This window comes from Helianthus annuus, chromosome 1 (genome assembly GCF_002127325.2).
Source record: "Helianthus annuus cultivar XRQ/B chromosome 1, HanXRQr2.0-SUNRISE, whole genome shotgun sequence".
Taxonomy (NCBI): Eukaryota; Viridiplantae; Streptophyta; class Magnoliopsida; order Asterales; family Asteraceae; genus Helianthus; species Helianthus annuus.
The window spans coordinates 53,097,803-53,112,214 of NC_035433.2; the positions used below are offsets into that span (position 1 = coordinate 53,097,803).

Consider the following 14,412-nt stretch of genomic DNA (forward strand, 5'->3'; position numbering starts at 1 on the left):
ACACCAAGTGGGAGTTGAACCTGCATCTCCCAATAGAACTAGTAAAACACATGCTCGAAAAAAAAATAAGAGTAAGCTATTATTTTTGTTCATGTGGTTTGGTGAAAATTGTCACTTTCATCGAATACTTGGTTTTCTTGCATCTGCGTCAATGTGGTTTCTAAATTTTATCATTTTCATCCGGTCAGTTATCCGCATCCAATTTTTTTTAGTTAGATATAGGGTATATGAGCAATTTTACAAATCTGTTTTACTTATTGAATTTTATATCTCATTTTATCGACCCCCCATTTAATATCTCATAAATCACCCCTCGTTCAATCAACCGCGCTCAATCACCAATTCTACCTTCAATCATCCTAACATGTGTGTCAAAATCTTCATCAATATTAGTTTCAATTTTCATGTGTGCGTCAATTTCATTCAAAGTTGAAGAATCTTTTGGTGCATATAGAAGGCTAGGAATGGAAAGGTGTTTGAGCAATAGTTAGTTTTGTTAAAAAAGGTTATCAAAGACATTAAGACCTTAGGTTACCTATAGTTTAAAGCAGATCAAAGGAGCATACTCTTAATTGGGTGTAATGGAGCAGGTTCAGTTTTTATCAAATTGGGTGCTAATATGTGGTTTTTGGAAAGGTTATGTATGTGGTGTTAATGTTTGTTTTTGGTGGTTTGTAATAATAGTATGAGCTTGCTTCTTGTTGGTTCTGTTATAAAATAAATTAGGTTATCATCCGTGAACTTCGCGGGTTGGACAATTTAAATTATGTAAACAACGGTTGAACAATATACATAGGTTATACCATTTAATTTTATAATATCTTTTATATTATATCATATTATATTATAAATTATAAATTTGATTGAAATTACATACCACAATAAATAAGAAAATAACAATAACAATTAAATTCAAATTTAAAAATATTAAAATGTAAAATTATACAAATAATTCATAAATGTGTAAATATTTCTTTATCTACAACCATTTGTTATTTTATTTATTACACTGCTATCTTAATCTAATATTAGTAGTTTAGCTTTATCTCTCATTTTAACTCTATAACTTTTAGAGGTTAAAATTACAAATGTGCCCATATCTAGTTAAAATTACAAATGTGCCTATATCTATTCAAATGGGCTGAAAAGTTGTTTTTTGAAAAGTCACAAATGGTTTAGTGACATGGCAGTTGATGTCAGCAAACTGGGTTAGTGTTGGATTAGTTTAGGAGTGTTATCGCCTAATATGATGAAAGTTGGAAGTGGTGTGGTACAAATCGAAAGTTGGGAATGTTATCGCCTAATATTGGTGAAAGTTGAGTTTATTTAAATCTAATATCCCTTTAAAAAAGTTAAATTCGTAACTGTTTTTAATTCTGCCCTGGATATTTCGGTATACATCTTATTGTAAACGGAGTTCTATTTAAAAAAAACATTTTTTGTGTCATAAGCTACACGAGAAAAGTATTGTTATTAACCTAACAACATCAGTTCGTATTATGATAATTGGTACCAATATATGGCAATTTTAAAGTAAACTATGGTTTTCGGTTGATGTAAAACACGTTTCGATATCTCGTACAAGGATTTTGTTTTTTTTTTTCTTTTCAAATAGTAAAGAGGGTGTTGATAACGTAACAAACCAAACTGATATCGACTAACTTCCTTCTGCGTCGCAGCAAGAAATCCCACTAGTTATAGCTAAAAGATGACTTTATAGTCTTTATACATAATAAAAACTATTTACAATAAACAATTTTGCATTAGATAAATCCTTATTTAGAAAAAAAAAACGAAAAACAAAAGGGGTAGTTTGAAACTTTGGATTGCTTGTTTAAACTTAAAACCGTTAATCCCAACCACCACTAAATCATTGTCATGAACGGTCCAAAACAAAACCTCATCCAAAACCAGATTAAACCGGGACACTTTCCTCTCTTCTTTCCCAACTTCATCAATGGCTTCTGCTTCTGTTTCATCACTATCCACCATTTTTTCTTCTTCAAATTCTAAACCACTTTCTTCCACCAAACCTAAACCATCATCATCATCATCATTATCTCCATTGTTTCTTCAGTCATCTTCAAGAAGACAATTCCTCAAAGGATCCTCCACTGTATTACTACCCTTAACAACTCTAATTCCATTGCATTCGCCTTCGGTTTCACTCGCTAAAGAGGTGGAAGTCGGTTCGTATCTTCCGCTATCGAGTTCTGATCCTAGTTTTGTTCTGTTTCAAGCGTCTTCTAAGGATACTCCCGCTCTTCGTGCAGGTGATTTTTCAGTTTGTGTTTGTGGGTTTGATGTTTTTTTTTTATCTCGAATTTGTGTGGATTTGGTTGTTTAGTTTTTAAATAGTTTGTGCTGACTAGTTATGTGTTGTAGTGATTGATTTTTTTGTTCATAAATGTCAATTTGTTAATTGTTATTCCAATGACGGATCTAGAAGAAAAGTTAAGGGGTAACGCAAGCTAATTTTTTTTTATTTAGGAAGAGCGGATATTGTAAAAATGGTATATGAACCAAAAAACCAGTACAAACAACACAACGATAAGCGACAAAACAGCGACAAAACTTTATTATTTAACCAAACCAAAAAACCCCCCTGAAACCCTAGATCTCACCAATAGTGAGATCTATACAAAACAAAGGAAAGAAATACAGAGATTAACTGATACAATCAGTTAATCTTCATAAACTGATACAAACAGATCTCACAAGAGATCAGATCTCACACGAGATCAAACTGAACACAAGAAACTCTAATCGCCTTGATGAGAGAGAACAGATGTTTCGAGAAGATGAACAATAATGATCTAAACACTGTTGAACTCTTTTATATACTGGTAACAACTGAGCTTTCAAGAAACCCCTTGATGTTTCCTCTCTTCACAACAATAGTCCTTAAATGTTACACCTTAGACCCTGGACAATGTTACCTGTACATTACTTGTTAAAAAACTGTTATAACAAGCATAACAAAATATCAACCGATATAATGTTGCAACATGAATTAAACCATATTGCTCATAATTTAATTTAACATGCCCCCATAATTCATGTGGCAAACATGTTATAGAGACAAAGATCTTCACAAAGAGCCTGATGTTGGGCTGCATTCAACCCCTTTGTAAAGATATCTGCTACCTGCTTATCTGTACTGACTTTTTCAGGTTCTACAATACCAGCAACTATTTTTTCTCTTAAAAAATGTAAATCCAATTCGAAATGTTTAGTCCTTTCATGAAATACAGGATTTTGAGAAATAGAAATAGCGGATTTACTATCACAGTACAGCTTAACAGGTAGACTACAGAAAATCTTTAACTCAGATAGAACATTTAAAATCCACATAATTTCACAGGTAGTTGAGCACATAGCTCTGTACTCAGCTTCCGCAGTAGACCTAGAAACCACGTTTTGCTTTTTACTCTTCCAAGAAATAAGAGTTTCCCCTAAAAAAATACCATATCCAGTAACAGACCTTCTGGTCTTGAGACATTTAGCCCAGTCACTATCAACAAATCCAGTCAATACCATATTACTAGATTTCTTAAAACTGATCCCTTTTCCAGGAGATAGTTTCAAGTATCTCAACAACCGTAGAGCAATATCAAGATGAGACTGACAAGGACTGTGCATAAACTGACTTAGAAATTGAACTGCATAACTGATATCAGGTCTAGTTAATGATAAATATATCAGTTTTCCTATTAACCTCTGAAAACCATTAGCATTTTCTAGAATCTTTTGATCACTTTTACACTTGTTTGTGACCAAAAAACTTTGCTCAATTGGTGTTGTAACAGGTTTACAACCCAAATAGCCAAATTCGTTCAACAACTCAAGACAATATTTTCTCTGTGACAAGCAAATATTACCATCAGAATATAAGACTTCAATGCCTAAAAAATATCTAAGCAAGCCAAGATCTTTAATATGAAAATTTTTTCTCAAACTACTCTTAACATTCTCAATAGCAGATTTATCATTTCCTGTAATGACTATATCATCTACGTACACAAGTAAGACAACAAAAACATCTGATTTAGACAATACAAACAAAGAATAGTCACAGATACTTTGAACAAAACCCATAGAAGTTAACACAGAAGTTAACTTTTCATTCCATTGTCTTGGAGCCTGCTTAAGACCATACAAAGATTTAACCAATTTACAAACTTTATTATCTTTTGAACTATAACCTTGAGGTTGAGTCATATAAACATCCTCAGACAACATGCCATATAAAAAAGCATTATTAACATCCATTTGATAAAGAGGCCAATTATTATTGACAGCTAGCTTCAAAACAATCCTAACAGTAGTCATTTTAACAACTGGTGAAAAAGTTTCACCAAAATCCAACCCTTCTCTTTGGTTAAACCCCTTGGCAACCAACCTAGCCTTATATCTTTCTACTTCCCCATTTGCTTTGTATTTAAATTTAAAAACCCATTTACAACCTATTGGTTTTCTTCCTTTAGGAAGATCAACCAATACCCATGTATTATTTCTATACAAAGCCTCCATCTCACTATTCATAGCATCAACCCATTTATCATTTTTAGCTGCTTCATCATAACAAGTAGGTTCATACACTTTATTCAAAGCAGCAACAAAACACTTATTATCATAAGACAAATGAGCATAACTAACAACTTTTTCTATGCCATACTTAACTTTTCCTTCAACAACAAAATCACCAAACTTTTTAGGCATAGACACATTTCTAGAAGACTTTCTAACATTTGTATTACCCTCAGACTGGTTAGTTTCAACAGTTGACCCTATAGTGTTATCTGCCATCTCATTTGTATCCTGTCCACTACTGCCTTCCTGTTCAGGTTGTTGACTCACTTCAACACCTGAAACAGGGGCTGATGCAGAGGGAGACAATGGTTGCTGATCTCCACTAACAGGATCATGTGAACCACTTGTACCCTCTTCATCATTGGGTATGCTAGAAACTTCAGACAAAATGTTATCAAAAAAGTTTGCATGATTCAGCTGATTATCAAAAAATGATTCTTGGTTGTCAAAATTTTTAACTTTGAATGGATATACACTTTCATAAAATTTGACATCTCTTGAAAAAAACACTTTTTTAGTATCTAAACTCCACAACTTATATCACTTTTTAAAACTAGAATAACCAAGTAATACACATTTTTCAGCATTATAAGAAAACTTGTCTGAATCATACAACACAGTACTAAAACATAAACATCCAAAGTTTCTAAGATGTGACAACAAGGGCTTAAACTCAAACATCATTTCAAAAGGACTCCTACCATTTAGCACATAAGATGGCAACCTGTTAATAAGATAAACTGCAGTCAAAACACAATCAGACCAAAATCTTAGAGGTAGACCACCCTGAAACATCAAAGCTCTAGCAGTATTTAACAAATGTCTATGTTTTCTCTCAACTACACCATTTTGTTGTGGTGTATAAGCACACGATGTCTGATGTAATATTCCTTTAGATATACAGAAACTATGCATCTGATTATTAACAAATTCTGTTCCATTATCACTTCGGATTATTTTTATCTTCTTTTTAAACTGATTTAACACAAGCTCATAAAACACCTTTATATTTTCAAACACTTCAGTTTTACTGGACAGAAAATAACACCAAACAGCTCTAGAATCACTTGGGTGCAAATATAAAGGATCCCCTATATCTAACTTACCAATTAAGGTAGGTGTAGAACTACTAGTATCACCCATTCAAACAACAACCAAACAAAACTCACAAAATCAAATAAACCAGACAACACAGATATCGAAAAAACCGATAACAACAAAACCTAATAGGCGAAACTGAGTCAGTGTCAAGACTCCAGGTTCATCACTCACAGATGCCTGGACATGTCTTAACTCAGGAGCCTTTTTTCCTAATACACTAATCAAAGAATGACCAAAGAAAACAAACAAGATACACAACAATCAACAAACAATCAGGAGATATCACACACAATAACACAGATATCACACTCAATCAACAACAAGCAATGGTGCCGGTCCTCACTACCCCGAGTTCAACTAGTCAACAACAATAAAGAACAGAAAACAAAATGAACGATCTTACAGCGGGTGCGTTTTCTTCCAAAGTAGATCAGAACTATAGCCTTCACTTAGGGCTATAGTTACAGATCAGAAGACAAGAAGATAATACAACCGGTCAGTTTGCTCTGTAGCCTTCTAGGGTTACAGAGACCAACACGGGTCTTTAACAGCACCAGGTATCTTTGATTTCTCACCAAACCCTAGATTAGGGTTTCAACCTTCACCAAGAACCTTCGATTCACACCAAACGTTCCTGAGAAAGAACCTTCAAAAAAATCCAGAATCAAACAACAATCAGAGAAATAATCAACAACAAACAGCGGAAGACTCAAAGAACCAAATCAACAGTAAAAAACAAGAGCCAAGATAGCTCTGATACCATGTAAAAATGGTATATGAACCAAAAAACCAGTACAAACAACACAACGATAAGCGACAAAACAGCGACAAAACTTTATTATTTAACCAAACCAAAAAACCCCCCTGAAACCCTAGATCTCACCAATAGTGAGATCTATACAAAACAAAGGAAAGAAATACAGAGATTAACTGATACAATCAGTTAATCTTCATAAACTGATACAAACAGATCTCACAAGAGATCAGATCTCACACGAGATCAAACTGAACACAAGAAACTCTAATCGCCTTGATGAGAGAGAACAGATGTTTCGAGAAGATGAACAATAATGATCTAAACACTGTTGAACTCTTTTATATACTGGTAACAACTGAGCTTTCAAGAAACCCCTTGATGTTTCCTCTCTTCACAACAATAGTCCTTAAATGTTACACCTTAGACCCTGGACAATGTTACCTGTACATTACTTGTTAAAAAACTGTTATAACAAGTATAACAAAATATCAACCGATATAATGTTGCAACATGAATTAAACCATATTGCTCATAATTAATTTAACAGATATATAAAACGAAAAAGAGAAAAAAATTTGCACTAAAAATATACTTTGCAAGAAAGTTGAGGGGTACCCATCTCCCTATGATCCGCCCCTGATTATGTGCAATGAGTGCTTAGGGATGATAATGAGACGTGTTTTAGGACGGGTATGGTATTACAAGTAGTATGGATGAGAGTTTTTTACCGAATAGTATCGTATCATACTATATCGGTAATGATCAAACATATACAGTACTATATTCGGTTGTATCTGTACCATGCGGTTATAGTAGCGGTTCGGGACTTTTAATGGTACCGTACCATACTGGTACAAAGCGAACATATACGGTATGGTATTTGGTTTTGGTTTTAGCAAAATATCGGTATCAGTATTATGCGGTACGATACCATTGGGAGGGGTATTGGTATTCCAAGTAATTAGAGATGATAATATTTTTACGGAATACTAATACCGTACCGTATGATACCGGTACTGCCTGAACATCTACGTTATGATATTCGGTTGTATCGGTACCATGTGGTATGGTATTGGTTCGGGGCCTTTAATGGTATTGTGGATATGGTACCAACTAAACATATATGGTATGGTATTCAGTTTTGTTTCGCTTTGGTTTTAGCAAAATGTTTACCAGTACCAGTCCCATCCCTACCGCGGCGTGTCATCCTGATTATAAAACCGTACCTCATGCCCGACCCACCTGACAATTTCTTGGCAGGTTGGACTTGTGAATCTTTCTAATTATTTTTTTTTTGTTTTTTGGCATTCTATTTTATATACAATTTTATGTTTATAACAACTAAAACATATTATAATCTGATAAAGAGTTAAATGTCATTTTAGTCCCTGTGGTATGGTTCATTTTGTCAGTTTAGTCTAAAGGTTTCATTTTTGGCCTATGGGTTCAAAAAGGTTTCACCGTCGCCATTTTAGTCTACTGGGTTAACTTCATCCATTATTTCTGTTAACGAGAAAGACAATTCGGCCATTTTATATGGCTGAATTGCCCTTCTAGTTCACAGAACTACATATAAAATGATCGAATTGTCCTTCTCGTTAACAGAAAAAATGGATGAAGTTAACCCAGTGGACTAAAATGGCAAGGATGAAACCTATTTGGACCCATAGGCCAAAAATGAAACGTTTAGACGAAACTAACAAAATGACCCAAACCACACAAACTAAAATGGCATTTAACTCTCTGATAAATTACATACACTTCAACATCAACATAGAATTGTTTGAAATATGTTAATTTCATGATAATATAAATTCCAAATGATAAGTTCATGTTTTGTAGGATACAAAAGATATATTATATACTATAATTTTATAACATTTGTGGGCTAAGGGAGTTGTATGTTGTACTATTTTGATTTTGAGTGTTTTGTGATGTTGTACAAAGTCTGTTGTATGTACAAATCGTTGATGCACATCTGCTGCCACGTATAGTTTTCATTTATTGCTCTTTTTTTATTTTCGTTTCATTTTACCCATACAACTCAAATCCCTAGAGAGAGAGAGAGATAGAGACAGAGACAAAGTTAGAAGTGTGATGATGAAGGTGGGCCGGTGATTCTGCTCCGGCGGAAAAGGCTAACCGAGACGACCACGTCGGTAGTTTTATTCAGTGGTGGTTTTTTCGGCGTAGGGTTCCGACGACTACACTTCGATCTGTTGAAATATTATATTACTATGTCCAGTTTTATATTTTAGTGGTTATGCTACTTGTTTTACTTAATTTTGATAGTTTAAGTAATACATATTTTAAAACATACGGTATTCAAAATATATTGTTGACTTTTAACTTTCTTCATGATTTTCAAACGTAGTAACTTTTTAAACACATTAGTATTTCTTTTAAAAATTACGTCATAACTACTAATATTTTATTATCTTTAATATGAGTATGATATTCCTATAGCTTTTTTAATTGAAAAAAATAACATATTACGTAGTTACAATTGTTTGTGTTCTGTTTTCATAACTTGCACAATACCCCTCTAGTTATATAGAAAATACATATTCAGAAAGAAAACTTAGTTTTCCATGTAATGAAGCTACTCGAATGAAAATAACTAGACAAGGGTAAGACTTAAAAGAAAAGTAAACCTAAAAACTTTCGGGTACATCATTTGGGTAAATGGATATTGGTTTTGGGTAACTGGGCCAAGTATCACCTAATCTCACACATGTCCCATCCCCAAATAATAAAAATCTAATAGGAATACAATGATAATAATTAATTACAAAGGAAATCTAATCTAATCATAACTTCTGATTATGATAAAGATAATTCCAATAAATCTTATCTAACCAAACAAATCCCAATAATATATTTTATCTAATCATAACTAGTATTTTAAATCTAATACTCTTGTTCAATGGACTAACTACTACAACCCTCTTGATGCTAGAATCTTATACCTGCATTTGTTATTATAGTAAAATTTTGATTGTAGTTGCTTGCAGGAAATGTGCAGCCATACAAGTTTGTCTTACCACCAACATGGAAGCAATTGCGTATCGCTAACATATTATCTGGAAATTACTGCCAGCCAAAATGTGCCGAGCCTTGGATTGAGGTGAAATTCGAGGACGAAAGGCAGGGCAAAGTTCAAGTGGTGGCTTCACCGTTAATTCGTTTGACCAATAAACCTAACGCAACACTTGAAGATATAGGCAGCCCAGAAAAGGTTATCGGGTCTCTTGGCCCATTTGTTACAGGAAATACTCTTGATTTGGATGAAGAACTAGTTGAAACATCAGTCGAAAAGATTGGAGACCAAACGGTATTATTGACTTATAAACTCATATCTTTTGTTTATGCAAATCTTTACAAGAAACTAAAAACTAATAACCATGTGAATTGATATACTTGGTTTTAACCTTGTTTTTTTTTTTTTTCCAAATATATTGTGCAGTACTACAGGTATGTTTTGGAGACCCCCTTTGCATTAACTGGTTCACACAACATTGCAAAGGCTACAGCAAAGGGAAACACTGTGATCTTATTTGTTGCTAGTGCCACTGATAAACAATGGCCCACATCCCAGAAGACTCTGAAAGCTATAGTAGATTCCTTCCAGGTGTAATCTTTTTCTTCATGCAAGTATATACTAGTAACTATGTCAATTTGATTTTTTTTTTTTGTATAAACAATATTTTGTAATGTTTCCATAATAGAGCTAAAGTAATGGCAGCAATAGATGTTTTTTTTTTTTTTTTTTTTTTTTTTTTTTTTTTTTTTTTGAGTTTGTTTTTAAAGAGTCATGGGGTGTCTAATAATCAGTGATAGCTAACTTTTGGGGTCAAATTATTTATGGAAGTATGCATTAAAGTGATAACAACATGGCAGTGGCGGACCCAGAAAGTATTTACTGGGGGTGCGGATGAGTGGTTCAATCATATTTTCAGGGGGCGTGGTCAGGTTTTTTGCCTAAAAAATACACTAATTTTTTTTTTTTCAAGGGGTGCGCCCGCCCACCCTGGGCTTCACCTAGGTCCGCCCCTGCAGCATAGTAATGTTATGATCCCGAGATCTATAGATGTAGCTTTTAAAAGACATACTTTTGCTATTCAAAAAGTGGTAGCAGCACAGCTTGTTGCCCGTTTACCATCTATCTCGATGTAAATTAATAACTATCATATAATATGAAAGATATTGTTATGTATATAGGTCAAAATGGTAATATTTGGTACACGTTGGGTTTCAAAGGTATATTTAGTATATATTGACCTTGATAACCATTTGATATGGATGCACTATTTGAACTATTAATCATGAGTTATGATTTATGCAATTATGTGACACATTTGAATTACACGTGTATGATAAATTACACTAATGTGCTACTACTTGTTAAGACTTGAATATATATAACATTGTTGCTTGTGTCATGTTTCGAACGTTTGTATATATTTGATATTAACTTTACATGTTTGGTAAATACGATATTGTGCAAGTTTCCATGTGTATATATGAAATTGGAGAAGGAAGGGAGATTGAGGAAAATAAATATATAGACTAAGGAAATTATGGAAAATTTAGCCTAAACCATCAATAACCATACCTACCCAATGGTTTATAGCCACCCAGTCATATTATTTAACTCGAAGTATCAATGGTTTATACTCGCCTTGTCACAATATTTAACTCAACACAGGTCAAATGGTTAAGCTTCGGTTGTTTGCTTCAATAGGCGTGTACGTTCAAACCTGAACCACGCCAACTGCGGAGTTAGCTCTGCAACTTAGTCTCAGATGGTCAATGTTGTCTGCCTCGCTGGGGGATGTGGGGCTACTTGGCGAGGCCGGGTTAGGGTGTTCCAAAATACACCTTTGAATTGCTACACTATATGATCAAAATGGGTCATGCGAGCAACACATACACGCCATCCAAGAAAACTTAAGTTCCTTGTCCTCCGATGGATGTGACCAATTAAGGTATAGACCTTAAAGATGCTTCCTTATAATTTATGGTCATTCTTTATCAATTAAAAATGATAAATGGGGGTGACCGGTTAAGGTAGAGACCTTAAAGATGCTTCCTTTTAATTTAATTATGGTCTTGCTTTATCAGTTAAATTGTAGCATTGATAAATGGGAGTATCAGTTTTAGGTCTATGACCTTACCAAATACGGAGAAGCATAAATTTCTTAACTAGTGTGGGTGTGTGCATAGTCTCATTTAATCACATGTTAGAGTTATTTTAAGTTAAATTACATGGTAAAGCAACCATAAACCATACATTGGACTATGGTCACAAAAATCGTTAGGCGCTCTCTAGTCGGAGTAGGGAGTATTCGGCCTAGGCGGAGAGTACTCGGGAAGTACTCGGCTTAGACGAAAGAGTATTCGGGTCTCGCCAACGTACCTTGTAGCGAGTATTCGGGGAGTACTCGACCTTCAAGACCTTGTTTTACAACCAGGGGCGGATGTACATAGATATAAGGGGTAGCCTCCGCTACGGCTTGGCGCTCCGGCGGTAGTGTAAATTTTGGAAAAATTTGACTTTTTTCGATTTCGTTACTGCTTATTTATAAAACGTTACTGCTTGGCGCGAATCCTAGATCCGCCACTGTTTACAACCACGCATTGGACCATGTGATATTCTATGGGTATGGGTTAACGTTTGAACGGTGACATTTTTTCAAAAGAAGGCATTTTAGCCAATAAACTTAAGCCTCCGTCCTCTGATGGTATGACCAGTTAAGAAAGAGACCTTAAAATGATTCCTTTTTAACTCATGGTCATTCTTTATCAATTAAATTGTAGCTTTGATAAAGGGGAGCATATATTTTAGGTCTATTAACAAATCACCCCACCCAATGACATAGAAACATCAATTTATTGCCCAGTATGGGTGCTCATGGCATTATAGCCTAGTAACATCTTGGGAGTAGGATAAGGCTTAGGACATTGAGGTCCTGGTTTCAATTCTCACAAGTGGGTTTTTCCTAGATTTATTGGGTTTCTTCTTAAATTGGTGTATAGACATTATGGTCTAGTGGAGATGGATATGATCGGGTGGTGATTCCCTGGTGGCACGATGATACTCCAATGGTCCATCAATGATCCAAATTTGTCGTTAAAACAATCTGGCCTACGTGGGTATAAGCATGACCTATTTTAATCACATTGTTAAGAACTACGGTATGAAAATCAAACGAACAAATAGAAGGTATAGCGACAAAACAGGTGACAAAATCTTATGAAACCAACCCAAAATATTTATCCCCCAAAACCTTTTGATCTTACAAAGTGTAAGATCAACAAATAATACAAGATATAGAGAATATCCTGATGATCATCCACTGATGACCATCAATACCAGAAGATCAGTCTCTCCAAGAACATAGATAAGAGACTTTTATAACAATCTTCAACACATCAACAACTATAACAAAACCCTAACGATTTACAAAGAGAACAAGTGAAAATATGCGGGAGGGAATGAGAGCTCTAAATAGATGAGGCATCTTTTATATGCCAGCCAATGAATGTTACATCTAGCCCCTCCAACTATAATACAAGATGATCGCAGTCCCTCATAACTTCCACTTTAACCCTTGACAATTCAAATCTGCACACAACTCACCTCCAACTTATAAAACTATTATATCACACATAAATAAGTTATATTGACCCAATGAACATATGAATGACAACCAGTATTACATTTTAACATCCGCCCTTCATTCATATGTCTTAAACAGATCCACAAGGCCTAACATTTTACAAAACAAACTCATGTTGAGTAACACTCAACCCTTTAGTAAATAAATTAGTAAGTTGATTATCAAAATCAACTTTCTCAGTATTTATGAACCCATTAAATACCCTTTTCCCTTAGTAAATATAAGTCAAATTCAAAGTGTTTCGTCCTTTCGTGAAAAACTGGATTGGCTGCTATAGAAATAGCAGCACTACTATCACAAAACAGTTTTATTGGTAATCTACAACAAACATTCAACCCACTTAACACATTTACAACCCAAACAAGTTCACAAGTAGCTAAGCACATAGCTCTATACTCAGCTTCTCTTGTTGACGTAGAAAGAGTACTATGTTTCTTACTTTTCCAGGATATAAGATTTTCACCCAAGAAGACACAAAACCCAGTAATAGACTTTCTAGTAACCAAACACTTTGCCCAGTCCGAGTCAGCAAAACATGTTAACTCACAAGAACTACACTTTTTGAACATAAGACCTCTACCATGACTTAACTTCAGACAACTCAACAGTCTTAAAGCAACTTTAAGATGAGCAACACAGGGACCATGCATGAACTGACTCAAGTATTGCACAATATAACTAATATCAGGACGAGTCAAAGACAAATAAATCAACTTTCCAATCAATTTTTAATAATTTGTAACATTTACTAATTCTTCCTTACTTATGTCAGTTTTAGCATTAACAACATGACTTAGTTCTATAGGTGTGTTAACAGCTTTACAACCAAGATACCCAAATTCAGACAATAAATCCAAGCAGTATTTTCTTTGGATTAAACATATTCCAGATTTGTCATACAGAACTTCTAAACCCAGAAAATATTTAAGAATGCCCAAATCTTTGATTTGAAAAGTGTACTAAGCAAACCTTTTATTTTATTAATTTCTATATCATTGTTTCCTATGATCAAAATATCATCAACATACACAAGCAGAACTAAGAACACAGAATCTTTTGACATAATAAACAAAGAATGATCACATGAGCTTTGAATAAAACCTACACTAAGCAACACATCAGTCAACTTTTCATTCCACTTCCTAGGGGCTTGTTTTAACCCATACAACGACTTAACAAGTTTACATACCTTAGTCTCATTTTTCGAATAGTAACCTTCAGGAAGTGACATGTAAACATCTTCAGAAATTGGCCCATACAAAATTGCATTGTTAACAT

The 14,412-nt window shown here is 34.2% G+C and overlaps 1 protein-coding gene across 1 annotated transcript; it reads left to right on the forward strand.

Annotated features, from left to right (window-relative positions):
* The first annotated feature begins 1,879 nt into the window (after positions 1 to 1,879).
* LOC118482992 (psbP domain-containing protein 6, chloroplastic-like) lies at positions 1,880 to 10,217 on the forward strand. The gene is made up of 3 exons (XM_035978582.1): positions 1,880 to 2,273; positions 9,466 to 9,785; positions 9,918 to 10,217. Exons 1-3 carry the CDS (start codon positions 1,958 to 1,960, stop codon positions 10,086 to 10,088), a joined length of 807 nt encoding a protein of 268 aa, XP_035834475.1. The 5' UTR covers positions 1,880 to 1,957; the 3' UTR covers positions 10,089 to 10,217.
* Positions 10,218 to 14,412: the final 4,195 nt, after the last annotated feature.